This window comes from Lolium perenne, chromosome 6 (genome assembly GCF_019359855.2).
Source record: "Lolium perenne isolate Kyuss_39 chromosome 6, Kyuss_2.0, whole genome shotgun sequence".
Lineage (NCBI taxonomy): Eukaryota > Viridiplantae > Streptophyta > Magnoliopsida > Poales > Poaceae > Lolium > Lolium perenne.
Genome location: NC_067249.2, coordinates 24,463,345 through 24,488,816, shown reverse-complemented (window position 1 = coordinate 24,488,816; position 25,472 = coordinate 24,463,345). Strand labels below are relative to the sequence as shown.

General features: G+C 43.3%; 3 protein-coding genes across 3 annotated transcripts; all 3 read right to left on the bottom strand.

The window, feature by feature from the left end:
* Positions 1-34: 34 nt before the first annotated feature.
* Positions 35-13,119, bottom strand: LOC127310674 (uncharacterized). Its single transcript, XM_071822051.1, has 27 exons — positions 12,894-13,119; positions 12,372-12,524; positions 11,450-11,515; positions 11,256-11,339; positions 10,811-10,894; positions 10,646-10,699; positions 10,539-10,569; positions 10,401-10,458; positions 10,269-10,320; positions 10,048-10,084; positions 9,738-9,955; positions 9,224-9,301; positions 9,022-9,147; positions 8,531-8,620; positions 6,238-6,975; positions 6,097-6,141; positions 5,767-5,864; positions 5,382-5,524; positions 4,859-5,214; positions 4,181-4,249; positions 3,362-3,444; positions 2,754-3,026; positions 2,517-2,667; positions 2,215-2,317; positions 1,596-1,750; positions 978-1,174; positions 35-625 (listed from the first exon to the last, which is right to left on the bottom strand). Exons 2-27 carry the CDS (start codon positions 12,423-12,425, stop codon positions 289-291), a joined length of 3,780 nt encoding a protein of 1,259 aa, XP_071678152.1. The 5' UTR covers positions 12,426-12,524; positions 12,894-13,119; the 3' UTR covers positions 35-288.
* Positions 13,120-15,380: 2,261 nt separating this feature from the next.
* LOC127308591 (uncharacterized) lies at positions 15,381-20,036 on the bottom strand. The gene is made up of 2 exons (XM_051339454.2): positions 19,620-20,036; positions 15,381-15,979 (listed from the first exon to the last, which is right to left on the bottom strand). Exons 1-2 carry the CDS (start codon positions 19,869-19,871, stop codon positions 15,743-15,745), a joined length of 489 nt encoding a protein of 162 aa, XP_051195414.1. The 5' UTR covers positions 19,872-20,036; the 3' UTR covers positions 15,381-15,742.
* A 2,429-nt stretch (positions 20,037-22,465) lies between these two features.
* Positions 22,466-23,274, bottom strand: LOC127308592 (18.9 kDa heat shock protein). The gene has a single exon (XM_051339455.2). It carries the CDS (start codon positions 23,272-23,274, stop codon positions 22,735-22,737), a length of 540 nt encoding a protein of 179 aa, XP_051195415.1. The 3' UTR covers positions 22,466-22,734.
* Between the last annotated feature and the right edge of the window lie 2,198 nt (positions 23,275-25,472).

Below are 25,472 nucleotides of genomic sequence, written 5' to 3'. Positions count from 1 at the left end.
AGTACAGCAAATCGCCCAAAAAAAATCAATGAAATACAAAAAAGAAAGATGACTATCTTGCCACGAACTGCTGTTGTGCCGTATGCCAATTTCTCAGTACAATTCTAACAACACATTCCCTCGAGTTTTCAAACTTACACATCCCCAAAATGGCGAGGAATCACACCCCACTGTACACCACCAGCCAAAACCTACCTACTCGCCCTACCCAGAAAGACCCTACTACGGTTAGCCCAAAAGAAAAAAAAAATCAAGAAAACAATCTCCAGTAAGCTAAGATAGACCCAACTATCTTGGAACTCTAGGAGGCAGTCGCAGACTCTTGGCCGGACCACTTGAACTGGAACGGTCAGCCTTTGAATGCTGTTGCTCTTCCAGGAAACCGTACACTCGCGAACGGAACTTCTGGGCCAGCTCTGCGAGGTCGTTCGCCATCTGGGGATTCAGCTCGGTAAGGTGCCTCAAGGGGTACTTGCTCCTCTGGGGAAGCCGGTTCGCAGTATCAATTGTCAAGCTTGCGCACTGGTTACCACTGCCTACCAACACTTCCAGAGTTGGCTTCGAAAACATAGCGTGTGAAGCTAATCGGTTCAGAAGGATCAGGGCTTCTCTCATCAGCAAATACCTACAGGAAACATTTATGTTACATGAAATACAAATAATACAGCACAGAGAACTCTCATATTTAAACAACACAAAAACGTCCACAGTTGTAAACTACAATCAACACAAAAGCATCCACAGTTGTAAGTTACGATAAATGACAACAATTTCGTGACACCGTCTCAGACTTAACCTGTCATTTACTTGTGATAGTATCTCTTAATTGTGGAACTATTTTAGAATATTTTGAAACTTTGAGCGTGCCAACACAGTAGCTTCAGTTGGCAATAAACAGAGTGCATGGAACATTCATACAAACATGCGACAGACTGGGAGAAATGCATAGTTTAGTACGGAGAATTTTTTCAATTTACCTTTCTTTCAATAGCTCGTGTGCCTCAGTTGAAAAATCAACCTCCTGTTCCATCTGGGAAGCAAGGACTTCCATGATCAACTCCAAAAAGCTGGAACCATTGGCAGTCACTGAATCTAGAAGCACTTGATATCCCAACTTGCCACTAGATGCTATGTATGCTAATAGATTGACAACTAGACGACAAAGCTTGAGCTCCTGAAAAATATCAGCTTGCTTTAGTTGTAAAACAATGGAAACAAATGAAACACTTAAGACACTTAGTTGTGATGAACTCCTATTGTTGCAATCGAGCTTAAAAATTTGAAGGTAGCAAATGCCACAATTTTTTTTAGGATGGTAAGGGAAAGAACCCATTACTCCGTTCAATCCATGCAGGCTAGAATCTTAATTAGGTGAAAAAGTTTTCAACCTATAAATGCTACTCCCTCCATCCACAAAAGAATGTCTCAACTTTTTCTAAATTTGCATGTATCTACACACTAAAACTCTAGATACATGCATATTTTGACAAAGTTGAGACATTCTTTTGTGGATGCAGGGAGCTCAAACAAAAAGTTAAAGCTAAATGTGTTTATGCAGAGTCCTGACTGAATCACTAAAGAACCAAGGAACACACCAGAGAAGATGTTGCCTCACAGGTAAAACATTCAGACAAGTCCTGAAGTACTGCGCTTATAGCTTGTTGTGATCTATCATTTTCAGATCCAACAGCTTCCATCACTTCAGAGCCATCTGTACCTCCATTGCACAGAAGCTTCAACATCGTTGGGCCTACCATTAAGGCAGCAACAGGAATTAGGTTGCAGTTACTGGCACAGGGAAAGCCAAATAGCAGGAAAGAAAATATTAACATCATGTTAAAGATTTCTTCAGAATGAAACACCACTGAGATTGAACAAACATGGCTAGAATAACAATTCTTCTTCCAGCACGTAGTTGTTTAAAACCCTAAACCCTAAAACCGAATATGGTCTCACATGTATGAACTCAAACCATATCTAAATTTGAAGGTACATGTACTGTCATCTCTAGACAATTGTTTTTTTAACATATGAACTGAAACCCTCAGTTTTAGGTTTTTACTACGTAGATATTAGGTGGCTGTTTGGTACCACCAGAAAGAAGAAAAAAAATCTAAGAAACTGAAGGAATTATAGAGGGATGGGTGGGGATTGGATGTATGTTCAACGGAAAAATTTCCCAAGAGGAAGGAGAAGTATTTCATTTCCATTCACCTGGCAGTCGCATATGAAATGGATGAAGGGGGAAATCTAGCAACATTTGTTCCCGCAGGATCACTTGCAAGAAGAATACAGCTTCGAACTTCGACATGTCAATTTATCTCTCAAGAAAAGTCAAGTTAACTCAAAGAATTTATCACCCAAATAGTCAATTTGTTAGAACTTGCTACCTATACTCCCTTAAATAGCTAAGGAATCCATGAAAATGGCGTCAAAATAACTAGCTACTCTGCAGAATGCACAGTGGAGCATTCAACTGGCAAAAACAGTACTTTGTATAAAACATCTTAAGTTTCTAAAGATAATACGAGAAATGGAATATCTAACCAAAAGAACTTACAGTTCAAAAGCAAAAAAAGTAGATGCACAGAATGCTTCTTTACAAGCAATCCATTTTCCTTCTGCAACAATGGATGTAAGCTTTCCATTACAGAAGTAAATCCAAATCTGAAAGTAGTAGCAGAATATCATTTGGCAATAATAGCATTAAAAAGTTTGACCAATTTAAGAAAAGATAGCTCATGATTGCTTACTTTTCACGTTCCACTTTGGGATCACTTGTCCTTACAACGAGAATAACTATGGATAGTGCATCAACACGAATACTCTCTTCTGAATACTTTAGCGCAATTTGTAGCACAGCAGTGAAGAATGAAGGCCAGAATGTAGAAGGAAGAAACATATTTCCAATGTGAAGTCCATCTTCACTTCTTACTAGATTCTCCATGCCAGGTGCATTAAGCAACCTACTGTTACTCCCCATTTCCATGTTACCGTTAGCATTCGTCCCAATAATAACATTGTTCCTGAGTTTACACTGAGGAAAATCGTATTAAAGTTCATAAGCATAGGAGCCTATGATTATAAAGAAGTAAAATAAACTAACAAAGTACCAAAAGGAAAAGGATATTTGACAAACAAAAAGGCAACCATGCCAACAAGGAAAAGGTCAATGGATCATTAGACATGACATTCATACAGAGTCCAGCAAAACAGCTGTTCTACATTCACCTTGTCTTATACACTACTAATTTATTTTAATATTTAGTTGGTGATTTTTCTTACATTCACCACCACAAATTGTTTATCACATAGCAGCTATCCTGGATACTAGAAATATATCCAATGAGGCAAAGCATACCTTTGGTTAGACTTGACTCCATGGGTTAGCAAGTTTTGCAAGATGCTATACAATATCCGCAGGGCCCTACCAACAACAACGACCTGAAAGGAGCAGGTAAAATACATGCATAAATGAGCTGGCCGGTTAAAATTCAAGACTCCAAGTAGTTAAAAAGATGACTGTTTCACTTCAACGTTGAAAAGCCAAGACGGCTTAACAACAATGCAGTATGCACTACAGAGAAAAATCAAAAAATATATATCTTTAATTACTAATCCTTCAACTCAGTAGCAACTGTACTATCCAATCTACTGACTCAACCTACAGCTGCGTAGTTGCATGAGTAAACTGTAGCTATTAAAACTAGCAGTTTCCAGAGTCTACATAGTGTCAACTGGTGTGGTGAGACTTCTATTGTTCAATAAACAACAACCTAGGAGTAAGAGGAAACCTGTGCTCAGAACTTGGTTTGGAAAACAACTATTGTGATGGTTCTTATTTATTCCTGCCGGTTCTGGTCCGGCTAGATTTTTTACATCAAAAATGTCTAAGATGGAAACCAGTCAAAGGTAACTCATTGTCCATCGACAATTACTTTAAATCAACCATTACCTTCCCAAAAGTGACTACAAATAAAACAGAGAACTGCATTCCAATTATTCATGCTGTCAGTGTACCCAACTATGTTAAAAATCACTAATAAACTGAACTCATTAGTATTTGGTTGTATGGAGTGATAAACCTATTTTTCGTATGCCAGTGGAAAAGCACAATGGCTGGTCATGGAAAAAATAAGCAACCTTGCTATGGAAATACAGTGAGATAATAGGTTCTCACATTACCAACAACACACAGATTTAGCAATGCTTCAAGAAGAGTTTGTACAGGTACTGCGTCACTATTCACCTGCAGGAACAAAACAGAAAAAATATGAGATGTTATTTCAAATGAATATGTACTTCCATCATTCAAAATATAGGGTATGCTATATACAATGCATGTATGCAGTAATAAAAATTAAAACTGCATATGTGTTGGGTATAGGGGAGAACACACTTATTTCACATCGGACCAAAATAAACCTACATTTGCGAACAAGACGTTACAAAAAATGGCCCCTCTTTTTTAGGGAGGGACTAACTTGATTAGAATTTAGAAGAAAAGGCTAGTAGTAGCATTGATATATACATACAGATGTTGTGTAAACCCCTTGTACAACAAGGATACTACACAGCTAATATAAAAGAAATATACACGTTTCTTACACTAGGTACTCCAAAAACAACAAATGGGTGGGCATAGTATTCCCTATTCAAACGTGACATTATTCTGGTGAAAGCAAATCTTGTACCCCTCTTATCACTATATCACAGAGCAGCCAAATTGCAAAGCATTGTATGACAGGTTTTGGCATTAAAATAAAGTTCAAAAGCAAAGTAGCATTTCGCCCTTGAAAAGCACATATAGTGCGAGCTACAATAGCAAAGAGAATAGGTGCTTTTGCATGACCATCACCTTGATGATAATATCATATACTTCTGATATAGCATTATGCATTGAGGAGCTCCCTTCAGAAGAGTTTTCACACTTGTCTGGCGATCTCGTAGACTGGAGAAGTGTCAACATTTCTTCTGAGCAAGAAGCAAGGATCTTTGAGATCAGACTCCTCCCCAGCATACTGTTAGCTGGCCTACCCCAGATTGCACAGAGGCTGCTAGAGATGTTATTTATTGGTACTTTCTTGTGCTCAAGATGTTCATTGTTCACTGGAAGATCTGTTTGGACTCCTTTAGCCTTATTGTCCGTGCATTTGTTATTTTTTAATTCAAGGTGTGCATTCTCCTCCAAATATGCTCCTGAGGTACTTGTTCCTGTTCATTAAGAAATCACTCGTTTATTATATTAGAAGACAGGAGATAGGAAAACACACTCAGCTTCAAAAAGATTTATAATTATTTAGTGCTATTAACAGTTCTTTGGTGTTTGAGTTTCCAAGAAGTCAGACGCATCAATCAAATATGCTCGTTGAAACACAAACCATCTCGGGAAGAACAGAGGTCCTTATTTTTTCCATTCAACTTGTCTGCTCTCCTTGTGGATGTGCGACAAGAACCCCCAGCTTGCAAAGCCTCATTTGCAGGGGCATGATCAATATCCATCCTTGTACTGCAAATATCTTTGCTGGAAAACAGCCCCGGAATACACAAAAAACTAATGTTAATATAGTATCCAGCATGCACTCAAATGCAGTACAGAAAGACATGTGAACCAACTACTGTTTTAAAAAGCCACTCCCTACCATCCAGGCTGGTTTAAGGTTAGTTAAAAAAAAATTGATTCTTCACATAAAAAACATATGTTACATCAGCTTCATGATGTGCCAAGGGCATGAATAATAAATTATTAAAGAGAATAGCACTTACAGATTCGCCTTCTTCAAAATATGAATTTCTGCTTCTTTAGCCTCGATTTCAAGGTCTTTATTTTTGATGCCTTTCTTCAGCTCCGTGTTCTCGTTTTTCTGCAAGATTAATTCGCAACTTAAAACAAGGGCCAACTTCAATACTACTAGCCTTAGCTGCCATGAACTTTACACCAGTGCCCATCCCAAAGTAGGATCAAACAAGAGCATAACGCACTAAGGCCTGAATCATTTTCGCTGCACGGGCACTGATATAAATGATAAAAACTAGTACTACTACTACTGCTGCATTATCGAATACCAATAGCAGGGCAGCCAGTGAGATGCGCACCATGTCGTTCATCTGCTTCAAGACGCGCTCCAGCTCCCTCTGCATCTGCAACACCCAGCGAGAAAAGACCACGCGCGTCAGAAAACCAAGAAAGCACAGGCATACCAGCAAGGTGAGTACCAGCAAAAATGGCAATCTCACCTTGATCTCCTCGACCGACTTGCTCTCCGCCGCCCTAGCTTGCCTCCCCCTGGGCAAGGTCTTGACGCGGGCCTGGCTCGCCGCCCTAGCGTCCCTCGGCGGCACGGTCCTGGCCCGGTCGGTGGTCGTGGAGCCCATCGCCTCGATGATCTGGCACTCGCTGTCCTCCTCCGCCGCCGGGCGCTGGGAGAGCTCGCGCGGCGGGGAGAAGCCGCCGCCGCTGGCCGCGGCGCGCTGGGAGAGCTCGCGCGGAGGGGAGAAGAAGTCGGGGGCGGGCGCGCGGGCCGCCGCGGGGGTGCGGGGGAGGGGGAAAGGGGAGGCGGCGGCGACATTGGGGATGCGGGGGAGGGGCGTGGCGGAGGCATGGGGCGCGGCGGGGACGCGGGAGAGGGGGGCGGAAGAGGTGGTGGCGGTGGTGGAGAAGCAGGAAGGGGGCCAAGATGCGGCGGCGGCGGCGGCGGCGGGGGCGGCGGGAAGGTACTGGGTGACTGGAGCAGGAGTGGCGCTAGGGTTGCGGGAGGCGGAGGCCTCCTCGGCGTCGCGGCAGATCGCGTCAAGCAACTGCGCGTTATCGTCGAACCAGTCGTCGTCGAAGTCCGCCATCCCCGGCTCGCCGGCGGCGGAAGCGGGATGGGGAGGGCGCGGCGGGGGGTGGTGGCGGTGGGGAAGAGAAGAGGCAAGGGCAAGTGCGTGGGGTTTTGCTAGCAGCAAACCCTGATACTGTATCTCGCTCTCCAACTGAATATTAAAGAGAGAACACCCAAAATACCACTAGTTAAACCGGACTGCTAACTTCCGGTTAGCCGGGAACTAAGTTAAAGCTTCATCAACTCGACGACCGTTAGATTTGTATCGTGATTCGTGCATATGAGGATTATACATGAATTTATAATTGGATATGCATGTGCAATTGCATATCTTTTGCTCGTGAATTACACATGAAACCAGGTTGATGGGAAATTATCCGCGTCCGTAGTTAAAATCTCAAAACCGAACTTGCCAAAATACCACTAGTATTTTTTTGAAAGAAATACGATAGGGGGAAGCCCCTACAGTAATAAGAACCCAAATATGCGTCCCTAAGAACTTGAATCTGGTGGCTAGGTTCCACTTCCCTAACCAAAATACCATCGGTAGAGAGAGAGAGGTAAATGTGTGGGGTTTTGCTGGCAAGCAAACAGCAAACCCTGATATCTCACTCTCCAACTGAATATTGAAGAGAGAACAGCCAAAACACCACTAGTCAAAACCGAACTAGCTAAAATACCACTAGTAGAAACCAAAGTGTCAAAATACCACTAGTGACTAACTGAGACTAACTTCCTCAAAGAAAGACACAAATGACTATGCTTTGCCTAGTCGATAGAGGCGGGGACTAAGAGTGTGTGGTCTTCGTCGTTGGCTATTCTCTCTTTGGGAGAGAGGGGTGAATGGGGTGCCGGCTACGGGGATGTATAGGGCGATTGGAGTGGTCGCGGCGGGGATGCATGAGAGGGGAGCGGCAAAGGTGGTGGAGGCACGCGACGCTCCGGGGATGTAGGCGGTTGCAGGGATGCGGGAGAGGGTGTGGTCAACGTGCGCGCCCATAACGTCGGCGGTGGTGGGGATGCAGGAGAGGTCATGTTCAACATGGCGGCGGATGTAGGAGATCTGGTCCCACCACGGGGGGAGGGGAGGGGGCTCATGGAGAAGATCAGGGACTAAGATTAGAACAGAAGAGAGGTGGGCTTTTGGTGATGTGTCCTGCTTCACTCGCTAGCTGGATGTGGCCAGCAGCAAACCCTGATACATATCCCTCTCAAATTGAATTGAACAGCAGTAACGCGAAAAAAAACAAACTAAATTAGCAAGATGCGCCGACATGTGTGTAAATGTGAGCACCAACCTCCTCTGACTGAATAGGAACTCTGCCTTTTCCATTTACATACACAAGAATAACAACTGGCCTCCTAACAAAGAAAACTGGCCAAAAACCCGATGGAACAAGTATTTTGGCGCAATGTTTGATTCGCAAAATATGAACAAAACTTAAAATGAGTATTCTCTGTATAAAAGTAGGAGTGCACAAATGATTTCTATTTTCCACAATAGCATGAGAAGAACAAGGTGTAAGGAGTAAGTAGTGCTGCAGGTAGCAACAGCTTGCCATGCCATTCTCAGAACTTGGGATTGGCACAGAGGACGCTTTGATAACTAAAATAAAATCATTGTGTAGCAAATTTGCAGTTGATCTATTACAAGAATCGTCATCATTGGAGCTAAGTAAGTAGCGGAGTCCGTGTTGCACTGGTCAGGCTTCCTTCTGCTCGTGGTGGCTGCCGTTGGTGTCGTTCCGCTCGTTCATGTCGGGTACCGCATCGCCGCCAGTCTCCCCTAGCTTCTCCTGCAGGTACAAAAAAATCTAGGTAAATTTCTGTGCCCAAATAATAATATGTGTAGTACTTATGTATAAGTTAAAGAGTAGACCAGCAGCAGCGAATAAATGCTCAGTTTTAGTTATGAGCTGCCGTTCTTGTTGAAACTTGATTAAATATACTAGATCAAATAGTTGTTAAAATCATGTGTGAATTTCTCAAGATGTGCTTTCATGATATACAATTTTGATAAATTTTATAAATATATTATAATACAAATAGAATAGGTGGACTCTGTCAATTTTTTAGAACTTGAGATTATTGCCGGAACACGATGGAGTACTGTTCATGAACCCCAGCTAACCAAAAAAAAAGGGGATATCCACAGATATAGACAATTATTCTTCAGGGACTATGTGAATTTAGCTACCTTTAGAGAAGTATTCTTTAAAAGAAGTTCCTCGTACTCCTTTTTGATCCGTTCGAGCTCAACCCTAAGAGACGAGTTCTCCGCCTTCAAAGCTTCAGCGCGTTGGCCGAGCTCTTCGCACTCGGCCTGGAACAAACAGTACCATGCTTAGCTAATGTGTTCAAGTGAATGGTGAATACGGCATGTGTTTAGTACATCATACCTGCTTGCGCAAACGGGACCTGCGTGCTGATTCCCGATTAGACAACTTCCTTTTCTGCTTCTTCAGTTCCCTTTCATCCTGAATATTGGCAAGGGTACAGTTATTACCTTTCCTACATTGATTTATGGAGAAAATCACCGAAGACGATAAATATGTACTATCAAGAACTAAATTATGAACACAACAGCATAACATTGTAAACTGAGTTCACACTGAACAGTGAAAGATAAATTTCAGCTGAAGTTTGAAATGAAATAAAAGGTCATCAAAAGGTACTTTATGTATGACCAAGAACTACAGTATAAGCACGGTGACATAGCAGCTGTGTTCCAGTGGACTCTGTTAATGCAAATGTATGGTCAAGCACTAGAAAACAAGCACGCTTACATGGCAAACTAGTTGCCCGATTCCATTCTACAGAGAAACATTGTGGTAACAAAGCAAGGCATGCCAATTTTCAAACTTAATATGTTAGTCCAATGTTTGTTCTCAAAGTAAGGAAGCATGTGCATACCCATTGCTCTCCTCGAGCTGAACCAGACGCTACTTTGCTGCGCATTGCAGGAACAGGTGAAGAACCAGTAGCACCCCAGTAGTCCATTCCTATATTCAAGTTTGTCGCAGGACCAGCAACTCCCGCTATCAGTGCACCTGATTGTACTGGAACCAATGACATGGTTTCATTAAATACGCCATGCGAAGATGAATGAGATACACCATTCTGAGCACTGCCTGCATGACCGAATGCACCCTCCATCTTATGCAAAGAAATGTGCAAGTTCATTTATCTATTGTAAAACTACAATAAGTCCCCAAATGCCTACCATTTTCATTTACATCATTCTCCTTTGAATGTGAATCCTGCCACAGCAAATTTAGTCCATGAGTCAAGAGAAAGGACATCAGGAAAAACTATTTGTCAAATTATAGGCACAAGGCTGACAAACTATTTTTTCAATCGTAATTAACTATTGTACAAGGTTGATAAGGAATCTGACTATATTAAACTTTAATCAAAAAGTGATATTATCGATATCAAACTTACATTTTGAGAATTGGCATCACTTCCTTCACTCTCACTATCACTTCCACTTTCACTGCAGGTTGAAGGGACCATACAATTACTTGTTTTGGAACTAAAGAAACTCATATTTACCACAAATGGCTAACAAAAAACCTGTTGGAAGTAACCCCGTTGGTAGATGGACCAGATGTTCTGCCGGGCTCATTTTTCCCTGAAATTATGATCAGAAGAAACATAAAAATAATTCGCAAGCTTAAAATAACCTTGATATTGACCTTTGACAAGACTTACCATTCATTTCTGGAGCACCTGGAGCAGCTGCCTGAAAGACATATGTCACAGTTACATGAAGTAGTGACAACCAAAAGATAAAGACAGAAAAAGAGATTATTACTTACAGCAGGTTCAACATTTCCATTTGTTGCCATAGGATAATGAAATGGATGCACACCCTGCACAATTAGTTATTGATTTGTACAAGCATCTCAGTAAAATTGGAGACAAGGTGTGCGAATCGGAAGATAACATAATGGATTACACTTGTCAGGTGCAAAAGTCCATACAGGAGTGGAGGGATGGGCATATACTGTTCCTGGTGGATACATCATATAAGGTGGTGGAGGGGTCCCGTAAGGTGGTACCATATGCTGCAATTAAGGGGTTGATAGTTTAGGTTTACGTACAAAAATATGTAAGCAAACTGCCACTCCCTAACTTTGATCCCTTTGTTCCCCTGACAGAATACTTAGTATCATTGAGGAAATAAAATTGGAGGGACCTTTCTGAAATAATAGCAAGATATGTAGGAACAACATCTTCAATTAACAAAGCAGGAAAGACCCCAAGTTCAAGCCGAGGCTGACACTAACCCCCTCCCTCAACCAAGATAGGCTCATTTCAATAACAGAGACTAAGATTCCAAACAGCGCAAAGTTCCTACTTTGCTAGTTCTTTAAGCTGAATAGTGTAAATGAGATAAAAGGGATGAAGTTTCCTATAGGGAGTAACCTGAGCTCCCCACATGTATGGATGAGCCTGGCCTGCAGCAACAGGAGGGGGGAAAAACCCATGTGGTGGCATCGCTGAGTATCCCTACCAAGATTTACCAGAGATAGTCAATGAGAACATTAAATAAAATGATTGATTCAGTAACAAAAACTGTATGTCCAGCTTCATTGGTAATTAAATCATAGATAGATAACCTGAAAGCCGGGCCATTCAGGGTAAACTGGAGCTGTAGTTCCAGAGGTAGTGGCTGGAGGTTGCTCCTGAGGGGGTTAGCAAAAAGAGAATGTTTATTAAAACAGAAACAAGAAATTGTATTGTGATCCAACAGGGGTATTTCCTTCTGCTACTAGACTAGGAAACCAGAACAGAAGTAGCCAAGAAATATTTCGGTAATGCAGTCCATGCTGTTAAATGTTTGTTGAAAACAATGGTGATTAGACTGGCAAGCTGTGGGGTCAGTTTTTCACAGACATGAAGTGTTTGAATGAGCTGAACCCACAGTTTTAGAAATGTCAGAGTAAATATGAAGGAATCACAAACTTTATCACATAAGGGCTGTTCTGGGGCAAGATGTATCACACACCCTCAAATATAATTTTTTATCAAACTAATCGCGAAAACTAACAGGCATGGCCCACATGGGCACTCCCACACAGCCTGTCGAAAAAACAGCCCACCGAACACAAAAAAATCCAACCGCAAATTTTTCTGCCAAATTAACTAATCAATCTAAAGAGAGCCATTTGCAGCACCAATTCCATCCAAAATTCCCGTTTATCCTGTTGCAAATCCCAAATCTGTATAACCCTAACCCTAACTCCATTAATTTCTATCTCCTTGCCACATGGGAACTGCCAAATTATGATAGTCTGAGCAAATGAGTATGCACTTCTATTACATTTTAAATCATACAATACTTACTAAATTTCCTCTAATTTGGAAGTAACATGGTTCATAAGTATCACAATGAGCTTGGCACACATCCAATTATACAGAGAAACACGGGGTACAAAACAATTCCACTTATCTTTTAAGGAGATGATTAGCACCAAACTAAGCACCAGTGCACCACAAGATAAACATTTGGAAAGGTAAAGATGCCGTGCAGTCAAGCACCTGTTCCGACGACTTTGAAGCCTTGGACGGCGTGCTAGGATCAGTGCTCCCCATCGGATCCACCAACAAAGCTTCCGGGCGGCCAAGTCTTCCAAATCACTCCATCACAACCAGAATGCCAGTAATAACCAGGGGCAGCCGAAAGACCTACTGCTGCAACAAAAGAAAAGGGAATCAAATATTTTAGCAGGGAAGTAAGAACAGGTTTTCATCGTCGAAGCAAAAGGTTTCAGAGCGTTGCAAGCAAGTTGATATTCCACTCGGTTTGATTCCCTGGTGTGTCCCAATTGGGCAGTAAGCTACGGCGATTTAAAATAACCCCACTAAACTTCCAAGAATTTTACAACTAGAAGCATTAATTAATGCACCCTAACCCTAATTAATTTTGACACATAATGACCACAGCTATCCTCCTCCATCTGGCACCGCGATTTCGAACCACCCCACAGAAACCAGAAATCCGCGGGGTTTTCGCGGAATGCGAGCGAGAGGCCACGTAACCCTGCGAGTTAGCAAGCTCACCGTGCTCAGGCTCGCGGCACGAGTGGGGCGGGCGAATCCCCGCCGGCGAGGGAAACCGGCGCAACGAGGGCACCAAGCGGAGAAGCAGCTCTGGCCGAACCCAGGAAATGCGGCGGCGGCGGCGGCGGAGAAGGAAATGCGGCTGTGGTGGAGGGGGTGGATTGGGAGGGAGGGATCGAGGAGGAAGAAGAGAGATGGAGCTCGGAGCTCGGATGGGGAGATTGGCGTGGACCTGGCTCACGGTGGACTGCAAAGGTCGAGATCGAGAGCTCAGGGATGGTGGGGCCCTGGGTCTACGCGGCAGCGATTGGTGGGCCTGGTCCATCCAACGGGCGCGTATGGCGTGAGCCGGAAGGCTTCGATGGATGGATGGATGGATAGGGCTAGCTGGGTGGCCCACTTGGATGGCTGCAACAACCGGCGCCGGCGCCGGCGCCATGCTGGCCATATCTTCTCCGGTACTGGTAGCTGTAGTTAATTGTTTCTTTTCTTGTGAGGCCATGTCATTGCCAATTAGTATCGATCTTTAATAATGGAAAGGAAGGGCAATAATGTTGGTTTCTTAGAAGCAACTTGCAAAATGGGCGAGGGTCATAAAGCGTGGAAGCTAAAGAAAAAAAGTAAATTCATGGTAGTGTCACGGAAATGCACTTTTGATCCCAGGTGCATGTGCTTCCTTTACCCAAAAAATGAATTTTAAAATATTAAAAAAATTGGAGAAAAAATTTAGCACGTATACTTTTGCATTCTATGTCATCGCTTATAGTTTCACACTAAAATGATAATTTTGTGGCATGTGCAAAAAAGACAAAGAAATGCCTAGTAAGAAGCCTTATTGTAGCATCGATTTTTGCCTTATTTGCACAAGCCACATAACAATTCACTTTTTCCTGAAACGACTTCATTGAGATATACGCGCAACATTTTGTTTTGATATTATTTACTATGTTTAAAATGTATTTTAAATAAAGGAAGCAAAAGCACCGTGTCCGTAGTGTCATGGTTTGTTTGATTCTTATAAAATAAACATGAGGAATTCATGAATTTCAGATTTAGGATCATTTACATGTTTTGTTTGCATCAAGCAAGCTTTCGAATTTAGTTTCTTGATGTAAATTGTCGATCCATTGGCAGTGGGTATACGAAAACAATAGAATGGCCAGTTTTTTTAAAAAATGCAGGGTTTGTAGTTTAGTACTACATTCATATGAATTTTTCATCTCATGAACGAGTTTGCACCATCAGTCATGTGTGTTCGCCATCCGAGGAATACAAATCCCTCTCCCAAGCATAATCCGACATCCTATCCAGCTTCCGCAAGGCTTGTGATGAGGCTTCACGAAGGGCATCGCCTTCATTGCCTTTGGTGGCATGGCGACGATATGGGATGGGCGAGAACAGGGTGCATCGGCTACGACAACATGGGATAGGCGATGCGTCGACAACAAGAGATTGGCGGAAACAAGAGCAACATGTGGGAGAAATAAAATGAGAGGGAGGGGGAGTGAAAGTGAGGGTTTGGACCGTGCACTTCCAGGACTTGCCCGCATGTCGCATCCGACGTGGTGGCGACCACTTGCATCCATCACTCCCAAGGAGCACTATATGGGTCGAGGTTAGCCTAGGAGCGCCATAGTGATGCCATTGGGGCCATTACAAAGCAAAGTTCACCGTTCAGTGCACCCAATAGCCGAATGGGAGGGCTACTGCAGATGCTTGTGTCAATGGACTCAGGGGAGACAAATGCAAAGAGTCAAAAAATAGAGTGTTGTCAAACAATAAAACAAACAATTCCATTAAAAAAAAAAACAATCAATTGTAAATCGGATCATCGCGTACACCCTCAATTTCACATTACTCGGCACACGAGGTGTGGTCTATATGTTCCTAAGACTAGCCACAATGGGAGTATCATAAGTAGTATCATGCATGCCATGTTGGCAAAAATCTGATGTGGCACACTAATTAATGAGATGAGAGATGAGAGTGGTTTCATGATATGATTAGAAAACTTAATCATTGTGAGGGTAGTATCATAAACTAGTATCATGTGCATGATATTTCCCATTGTGACTAGTCTAAACACGGTTTGTGTCAATGGACTCAAGGGAGACAAATGCAAGGAGTCAAACAATAAAAAAAGAGTGTTGTCAGCGGACTCAAGAGAGACAAGTACAAGGCAGTCAAACAATAAAACAAACAATTCCGTTAAAAAAAACAATCAATTATAAATCGGATCATCGTACACCCTCAATTTCACATTACTCGGCACACCAGGTGTGATCTATATGTTCGACTAAACTTTGGCTAACTTTGACCAAAACTAATAGACAAAGTAATTTAAAATAGTGGGAGTATTAAGTTGATTAGGTAAACAGAATTATCACAATAATCCACCATGACGCCAAACGCAGCCTAGATGGCCAAAAAAATGAGCAGCACGCACGTGCAAAGTTCAGGAAATTAAGCAGACCGAAAACCATCAGAGAACACAAGGAATCCAACACAGAAATCATCATTCTGTCGGTTCAAACAACCAGAGCTGCCTCTATTTGCAAGTACATAATAACATTCCCCATTCAACAGTTCCAGCAGCTCTTTTCCCTCCGTCACTCCCCAACAATGTACAACTACTACTACTGGTACAAAGGGATCTGGTCAACAATAACCGGCCAAGATCCCGACACGCTGAACCGAGAACGGTGCAATGCAATAGCCCTGAACCCTAGACCCACTCCTCCGAGGCTCCATACAGCAAGGGGCGGAGGTCAGACTCTGCTACTAGGGCCAGCAGGGCACGGACGGCCGTTCTTGATTCGGCGCTAGAACTCAGTCTCACGTTGCACCCCTCACACCCACTGGAGCTTCCCTTGGTGCTCCAGGCTATGGCGGATGTCGCCATCGACAGCGACCGTCTGCTTTCTCATTGCTAGAGCGGTTGGTCTCGTATTGTATTTCACTTGAAACCTTCCGACCGGAGCTACGTCGCTATTGGCAAAGTTTTCCGGGAGAACCTCGTCCAAGAACTCGTCGGCGACGTCACCGTCTTCGTCGATCCTCAGCCTCCTTGTGTACCACCGAAAACCCTGGTTGAACAGATAGGACAAGAATAAATTTGTGTTCAAACAATAGGGATGGAAGCAGCAAAATCTCAAGCATTTGCCATTTCCCAACAATGAAAGGAATTCATTTTATCGACAATGCAAAAGAAACATTTTGACGGGTTGAGGACATAACCATTCAATAAAAAGACAATAGATGGGTAACAGACTGTTCTGGATAGATGCAAGATCTAGAAGTGCTAATCAATGGAATAAAAGAGTCCCCCGCATGGTTGTTCCATTACAGAAAAAGCCAATGTGGATGCCATCTGCTTGTAAAGAGTAGGCATCTGAAAATGACACCAAATATTGCAGCTAAACAGACCTAATAAAACTCTATGGTGGTATTAAGTATAACACAATAATGCTCCACGCCCATTCATTTTTCATAAAAATCTTCCTGCACACACAGAGAAAAAATGCTAGTCTGATGCCCTGCAAGTCTACAACAGAGGTCAACTGGGTTACCATAAACACCGTGAAGGCAATGGTGAGAATTATATTGCCTACATACAACAGGTTTGGTGATCAGTAGTCCCAAAATGCTATCTTCAAACTGCTGACATTCAATACCAGATGTTTTATGCAACTCACAAAATTAAGGTATTAGAAACACTGTACTCTGAACTGGGCAGATATTAAACTAATAAATCAAATATCACCTGTACGCCTAAAATGCAATAATCACCCAAATGAACATATGATGCATTCATGTTAAAACTCATATTTGCAGGCATTATTAACAATCAACAGCAGAAATAGCAGCCAGATGCCAGATATGCAAACTCTACTATGCATCAAACTTTGGAGAGGTGTCCAGGCTGCAAACTCTACTATGCATCAAACTTCGGAGAGGTGTCCAGGCACTGTCTGTAATGCGTTTCGAAATTATGTACATTACACAAATATCCAGGCCAGATTTCCCTGGAGTGTGGTCCAATAGGAGTGCACTATCCAGGCCTAGTGCTAGGTCTTCAAATTCATCGTTTAATTGGTAACAGTAAGAGTAGTGCATATGCACTATCCAGGCCTAGTGCTAGGTCTTCAAATTCATCGTTTAATTGGTAACAGTAAGAGTAGTGCATATGCTACCTAAAACTGACCATGACGTAACTTACACCCAATAAAAACCAATGTTCGGGAATTCAGTAACTGGTAACGGCTCGCCACTGAGTAGCGATTAATTGGTGAATCAGCCGGTTAACTGGATTAATCGGTTGAGAAAACAGGGCTGCTGTAGGTAGAGGCTCAGATCGGGGCTGCTGCAGGTCTGGGCGGCAGGTCGGGGATGGAGGGCGACGGGGAGCAGCTGAATGGGAGGGAATGGGAAGGGAGAAGGGAGAGTGGCGGTGGCTGGAGCTGCCGGAGATGGCTGGCGGTGGCTGGAGCTGCTGGAGATGCAAGCCACCAGGGGCAACGTAAGGGGCGGGAGGAGATCCCCAAACCCTTGAGATTTGGGAGTGTCTACTGGGAGGTACTGGGCGGGGGTCACGGGCCAGATATTGGCCTCGCCCATACCCTTTCAGTTAAATGGTCTTGCTGGTCTGACAGCCGATTAACCGCCAGTTAGTCAGGGTGACCAGTTAATTCACCGAATACGCTTCAGTAAGCCTCTGAGTAGCGATTAACTGCCCATTTAATCGGTGAATCCGCCGAATTCTCGAACATTGATAAAAACAAGCTCTTATTAATGATAGAGTAGGCTAAGTGATGATACTGGATTTAATAAGACTAAAAGGATTTGCATCCCAAAGTGACTCTTCAAAGATAAAGTAGAACCAATACATACTCCCTCCGTTTTTATTTACTTCACGTTTTGGGTTTAGTCAAAGTCAAACTTTGCAAATTTTGACCAAGAATAAAAAAATATCAATATCCTTGATACCAAATACTTCTAATATAAAGATATACTTATGAAGATTCCAATAAAATCATGGCTTTAAAGGCGCCAAGGCGTCCTAAGGCGAGGGGGGGGCACTCCGACGCTTAGGCAACGCCTTGGACGCCTAAGGCGGGCGTTTTTCTAAGGCGAAGGGGGGGCGCTTGGATGCTTAGGCGTCGCCTTCTAAGGCGACGCCTTTAAAACCATGAATAAAATAGATTTAATGTCTTGGTAGATGGAAAGATTCCTTTCTCTCTCCTTTTATTTGAATCTCAAAACAAAACGGACGGTGACAGAAACACCCACACCCATGCGTGTAAGTACAAAAGTATTTCCCTTTGTATTGTAGATGTCGATATTTTTTCGTAAATATTTGATCAAAGTTTGACTTTGACTAAGCCCAGGTCGCAAAGTAATTGTGAAGGGAGGATGCAGCAAACTTTAATGTGCTTCTTGGCAAACTCGCACCAATACTAAAAATGACAATAGTAAACCAATCATGACTTAATTACTCCACAAAGTATATGTGCAATAACAATAACATAATACCTACAGAGACAAGAAGAATGCCTAAAGAAACAAGCCAACAGGCACCGCCAAGTGAGCATTTTCAACAGAATAGCACATAGAGCTGGTAATTCTGAATGGCTACGAATCCAACAGATTTCGACAGTACTCAGCACATCAAGATTCAGGTTCTTAAAACATGTAAGAGAGTGGGTACACAATGAAGAAATAACAATGAGAATTAGATGGTGCAAAATATGCTTTGCCAATCAAATGAATTTTCATTATAAAGAAATAGATGGTGTCTTAGTATGTTACTTTCTCAGTTTCAGAAAATAAGGCGCCCTCGTTTTGCGTGTTTTTTCTTTGACTAAAAATTACTCTAAATATACAAATATTTTTGGTTTAAAATTAGCATCATTATGAAGTGTTTTTCAATATGAATCCAAGGATATCAATTACGTACAATACAATTAAGATTTTTTGCTCAATTTGTTTGGTCACAGTTCGTCTTGAAATGTGTGCACGCCTTATTCATTGAAACGGAGGTAGTATGAACTATCCGCATCTCAACTAATTTATTTTCGAGTGACGAGGCCATATACCTCCTCACCCATCCATCAAGGGCACAATATCCTATGGTTCCTACTTTATAAAATCTTGGTGCTAAAACCCATGAACCATCTATCGAAAACACTACATGGTCCTAAATGTAAATCATATAAGTTCTAACACATGTGAACCACATCACCTACTGTTTAGGAGAGCTCCTATACACCCTTCATAACTGTTAGGAACAGAGTTCACCAATATATGGTAGTAACTCCCATTCTCCACTTAGCAATGCACTAGGTGCCGGAGCATTCTTTCCTACTCTGTTGCAGCTTCCCTCTGTTGCTCTAACAGCATCAATGTGCTAAACCAACTACCTCGGTGTTCGACTAGATTCAACAACGGCACGGCCATCTAACCGCAGCGTATGTGACACTGTGATGGTCAAGATCCTCAGGGGGGACTGAAATCTCCTACTCCTCGAACCATACATCTCAATTCAGTGAGAAATTACACCAGGACCAAAACATTTCAGGAAGCAAAACAGTACAAGAGAACTACAAGTGAGAGCTTCTCCCAAGATCTCACTCGCTAGTGAGTCTAAGACCTAGAAGGAGAAGCGACACTAGAGCTGCAGCACACACATCACTGACTGTGTATAGAGGTGAGAAGCAATCGGATTACCTGGACGCCGCCGTCCCCCGGATGGCAGGGCACGAGCACGGGCCCGGGCGCCGGCCGGTCGACGGGGACGGGCACCTGGACGCTGAAACCGCGCCTCGTGGCGTGGCCGGCGGCGGCGGCCGCCGCCGCCGCAGCGGCCACCTTTTCGTGCGGGACGTCGCCGCCGCCGCTGTAGCCGCCGGCGGCGTCGGGATGGTCGGCGTCGTCCCTGGAGCCGCCGAAGATGCCGGCGATCCGGCGGAAGAACCCCATCGGCGGCGGGATCCCCTCGGAGGAGAGCAAGGGGCGGGGGAGGGCGAGCGGTTGATCCGACGGCGGCCGGGCAAGAATGTCAATGGCTGGGCTTGGGTCGGTGGAAGATGGGGATATGCCTCCTTTTGCTGCTCGCAAGTTTGGGACTCTTCGCTCACCACGTGGGGAAGCAACTTTTTCTCTTCTTGTTCGACAAGTTCAAAAGAAACTCCTTTTTCTTCTTGTACAATAGAGAAAAAAACATTTTCTTGTTCTATACTTTAATAGTTTGCCTACTTCAACATCTCACTTTTCAATATCTATTTCATTTCATCTTAATTTCTCGTCGCCTCTTTATCCTTCGACACTACTGGCCTTGAACCTACTTTAAAATATTGCCTACCAAAATCTTATGGTATCTCATTGTCTCGGCCATCATTTTCTGCTCTGGATTGTACAAGAGAACCTAGGAAACAGGGGGAATCAGTGTTTCACCCTATAATACAATACTTTTTCAATGTAAATATGTAATAAATTCTACAAAGAAAATGTAGAATTGATTGGCGCAACTAAAAACACAAGAATTTTCCTATACACTTTTTTCATGTAATTTTGAAGTTCTTTTATTGGGTCCAACCTCACATAATTTTTCTTATGTCTCTATAACTATTATGACAAAGCCTAATTTGTTGACACCGTTTTCTCATGTGGCAAACCAAACAAGTTCTATTGCATATTCGTGTATTTTTTATTTATTCTTTTGTAAGTCAAACATAACACTAGATCTAACTTTTATACTTCTCCTAATATTTTCCTCTTTGGAATCATGTGAATCAAATAGGCCATATAGCTTGTTTATTATTTGCATCGTTAAACTTGGAAACCGAACTTGGTGGCGAAGGTATTGGAAATTCATAACAAACATGATAACCATTTTTACCAAACTATACCACAACTTTGGCCAAGTTAACTATTGAAAGTTGGTGAGACTTAGCAATATGACATATTGCAGCCAACCACACTCAACCATCAAGCTTTTAATAACCAGGCAGATATAATATCGTTTTCACCATAGCTACTGTTGCACGCATATATAAGTTTTCTACAAATTCTCTTGTAGATATAGATTTTGAAAAAATATGTAAGGCCAATGGCCCAACATTAATTATATATAAATTAAGTCACACACGGTACGATAATATCTTCTACAAGCAGGTCTAAAACTAGTTCCACATACTACATACAAGACTGCAAGGTTCCAAACACAACGCTGAAAATACCCACAAGGTAGTCAAAATGCGTCTGTGCACTCCTAAGCCCTTATTCTACCCTGTAGAGTGTAGACTCCGAACCTCTTCCAGCACCGCATCCAACAACTCCCTGTCCCTCGATCTGACTAGTATCTTCCAGTTTTGCATATAGATAGACATTTTGAACATTCCGTCAGGTAGGTTGCTGATAAATTTCCTATCAATAGTTAGCTTATTATGTGTACTCCAAAGTGTGCCGCAAAGGTGAAACAAGCAATTCTACGAGGACTGTGACAAAAAAGTCCCCACCCCTGCTGGTTTCCAATTCCACTTAGGAGGTCCCACACTCCCATATGAATTTTCCTAAGTGATAGTAAAAACAGATGTGGTTGCAATCCTAAAGATCTCTAGAGAGCGCAACTTCCGCCCGGGGACGTTCCCTGTGGCCACCTATTCGCACAACAAAAGTCTACCCCTACTCAGTTGCCACAAAAAGACTTTGATTTTAGGGTGCACCTTTGTGCGCCACACTTCCTTGAAGCGTGTGACAGCCACCTCTTGCGACAATCTAAGGTACAAAGATTTTGTAGAGTAACCACCCGAGACTTCGAGGGCCCATGAGACCACGTCTTCGCCTATGGAGAAGGGACGTAGATAAAAAAATCTACAGAGATTGTCCCATTCCACCGTCTCCGCCAGCCCAAAGGCACGTCTAAACTGGATACGTTGTCCCTCATTGTTCCGAACCCTGGAAACAATCGTTAAAGGGTTATCACAGTAGACGAACAACCTTGTCGCGGAGAGGTTCCAACCCTATCCACAAGTCAAGCAAAAAATAGGTCACTCTCCCATTGTGGACATGATGCCTGCTCGAATTGCCACTTAATTTTGTATATGGTATTCTAAAATTGAGAGCCCTATGTCGGAACTATCTAGGAGAACAAGTCAGCATTTCCTAATAACAAAATTAAGTGTAAGCACCTACCCTAATAACAACGGTTTGACTATGGTCGACGATCATGTCGCTAGAGGAGCAATACATTCTAATATATTTCAAAATCACATTAATGAATTCTATCGGCCTAAACTGTTTGACATTGTTTGCCCCTTTAACTTTATGGATTAGGGAGATGATCCCATAATGTAGACGAGCAATGTCCACCCCAACTAGGGCAAAGTCGTCGAGAATTTGCATGATTGGTCTTTGAATTCCCTAGAATTTCGTAAAGAACGCAGCTATAGGCAAGTACTATGTGTCGTATGTAACGTATACTCTCTCGGTTCGAAGTTAATTGACTCGAATTTAGCTAGATGCAAGCAAAATTTGAGTCAATTAAATGAGAGACCACATACACCGTCGTAGTATAGCACGGGGTAAAGTCATTCATCGATTACAAGACATACATATATCACTGGCACAAACTAACTCAAGAGAGCGTAGCATTGTCTCTGAATCACAAATCAGGGATTTGAGCCTTAGTAGATAGATAGATTGTCACGTCCGCTGCTTGGCCCTATCCCCAACATCTTGCGGTTCTCTTCAGTGCGGCAAGTAATCAAGCATCAGCAGTAGTAGTGATACTCAATTAGTACGTATACTAATTTATTAAGTCGACAGGTGCATGGTCGATCGATCAGTTGGTGATGGGGATGATCCTGCCGTAGGCCTTCCTGGCGTCGTCCTTGGGGATGGTGACGGTGAGCACGCCGTTGTCGATCGAGGCATGCACCCCGGCGCCGTCGGTGTCGGCGTCGGGCGGCAGCCGCACGGTGCGCACGAACCGCTCGGCGCTCCGCTCCACGCGGCGCCACCGGTCGCCCTTCTCCTCGGCAGCGCGGGCGCGCTGCCCGCTGATGCGGAGCACCCGCTCCTGCTCTACCTCCACCTTCACCTCCTCCTTCCGCAGGCCCGGCACGTCCGCCATGAACACGTGCGCCGTCGGGGTCTCCTTCCAGTCCATGCTCGCCGTCGAGAACGGCGTCGGATGGCCCAGCGCCGGCCCCGTGAACGCCGACAGCGTGATTGCGTCCATGAACGGCTCCAGGATGTCGATGCTCATCGGCTCCACGGCCTCGCTGCCGGTCCGGCCGTTTGTCTTCTGCACCGCCGCTTGCTGCTGCTGCTGCGGTGACGGCGGCGGCGGCTGCTTCCGGCCCAGCATGCTGGAGATCATCGACAGCAAACACTCAGGATGAAAGGTTTTTCTCCAGAGTGGCGCGCTCTGATAAATGATTTTGTGTATGGGGGTAGTGTCGCAATCCGGGTCAATGATGACACCGGTCACTATTTCCAAACACGAAAGGGGTTACGTCAAGGGGATCCGTTATCACCGATGTTGTTTAACATTGTAGCGGATATTCTGGCTATACTCATAGAGCGGGCTAAGGCTGATGGCCAGATTGAAGGTGTGATTCCACATCTAGTTGATGGTGGCTTATCTATACTTCAATATGCCGATGATACAATTCTATTTATGGATCATGATCTTGAAAAAGCTCAGAACTTGAAATTAATCTTGGCGGCCTTTGAGCAATTGTCAGGATTGAAAATCAATTTCCATAAGAGTGAATTGTTCTGCTTCGGTGATGCCCAAAATGATGCGACTCTGTACGCAGAGTTGTTTGGTTGTGGGCAAGGCCAATTTCCGATTCGTTATTTGGGTATTCCGATTCATTATCGGAGACTTACAATCGCGGAATGGAAATTAGTGGAAGAAAGACTACAAAAACGCCTTAGTAGCTGGAAAGGCAAGTTGCTGTCCCTAGGTGGAAGATTGATACTCATTAATTCGGTACTCACAAACATGGTACTGTATATGTTATCATTTTTCATCTTACCAAAAGGAATTCTGCATAAACTCGATTATTATCGATCCAGATTCTTTTGGCAAGGGGACAGTGAGAAAAAGAAATATCGACTGGTTAAGTGGAGTATAGTTTGTAGTCCCAAAGACCAAGGTGGGCTTGGAGTTCATGATTTGGAAGTCAAGAATTCGGCCCTATTGGGAAAATGGCTGTTTAAGCTCCTCACTGAGGATGGGATTTGGCAGACTATCCTTCGCCGAAAGTATATCGGTTCGAGGACATTATCCCAAATGGTTTGGAAACCAGGGGATTCTCACTTCTGGGCCGGGCTAATGGCGACTAAAAATGAATTTTTTCGCCATGGCACTTTTTCAATCAGAAATGGAGCACAAATACGTTTCTGGGAAGATGCTTGGCTTGACAACGCACCCCTAAGTGAACAGTATCCTGCTCTTTATAGGATTGTTCGTCGTCAAGGTGATACCATTGCTACTGTAATGGCTACCTCACCCCCGAATGTGACGTTCAGACGGGTTTTACTTGGACAAAGACTTGCGGCATGGAATACCTTAATTCAACGGCTTGGGGATATTCATTTATCGGACGAACCGGACGAATTTAGATGGAACCTTCATGCCAATGGTGCTTTTTCTGTGAAATCTTTCTACAACGCGATCCTTCTCTCTGATCTACCAGTTGATAATAATAAAAAGATTTGGAAGATGAAGATACCATTAAAAATTAAAATTTTTGGATGGTATCTTCGTCGAGGGGTAATCCTCACCAAAGATAATCTTGTTAAGCGTAATTGGCATGGGAGTACTCGATGTGTTTTCTGTCAACAGGACGAAACAATCAAGCATTTGTTCTTCCAGTGTCAATTTGCGAGATCTATATGGTCAGTCATCCAAGTAGCGTCTACCCTGTATCCTCCGACTAGTGTTGTCAATATTTTTGGTAATTGGCTCCATGGGGTTGATTCAAGGTTTAAGTTGCTTCTTAGGGTGGGGGCGCTAGCAGTTATCTGGGCGCTTTGGCTATGTAGAAATGACAAGATTTTTAATGATAAAAATTGCTCTTTGTTGCAGGTCATCTACAGATGTACAGGTATTCTCCGTTCGTGGTTACCTCTTCAGCGAGTGGAGAACCGAGACCTGTTTACGGAGGTCTGTACACGGTTGGAGGCTACGGCGAGGGATACTTTTTCCCAACATGGGTGGCAGCATAGTCTACGGATAGATGCCCCACCTATCTCTTAGGCGTTTTATGTTTCATCTTTGATGTGTATCTCGCCTAGCTTTTTTCTTTTTTATCACTTTCGAACCTGAGACATCATAAACGGCTGTGTGCATCCTGGTTATGCAGAGGCTGGATGTAATTGCTTATAAAAGTAATGAAAGCATCCTTTATCGAAAAAAGCTAGCTTAACTGACAATTTCAGCTTCTTCTTCTTCTAGCCCTTGACAGTTGTTGATTAGCTTAGGCTACTTGCCATGTCTATTTATAGTGGCCATTGCCTGGCACTGGCAGCATGGGCATGCATGAATATTTGTTGCTATGTATAGAT

Bases quoted from the DNA above. Each gene is read 5' to 3' on its own strand.
- LOC127310674 (XM_071822051.1), bottom strand. From the start codon at position 12,425: ATGGGGAGCACTGATCCTAGCACGCCGTCCAAGGCTTCAAAGTCGTCG. The intron at 6,976-8,530 runs TGACCAGTGCAA...TTTAATATTCAG, and splicing joins ACCACGAGCAGAAGGAAGCC to TTGGAGAGCGAGATACAGTA. The intron at 5,525-5,766 runs GTAAGTGCTATT...GCTGTTTTCCAG, and splicing joins ATTTTGAAGAAGGCGAATCT to CAAAGATATTTGCAGTACAA.
- LOC127308591 (XM_051339454.2), bottom strand. From the start codon at position 19,871: ATGGGGTTCTTCCGCCGGATCGCCGGCATCTTCGGCGGCTCCAGGGAC. The intron at 15,980-19,619 runs GTAATCCGATTG...CTGTTCAACCAG, and splicing joins CGGGGGACGGCGGCGTCCAG to GGTTTTCGGTGGTACACAAG.
- LOC127308592 (XM_051339455.2), bottom strand. From the start codon at position 23,274: ATGATCTCCAGCATGCTGGGCCGGAAGCAGCCGCCGCCGCCGTCACCG.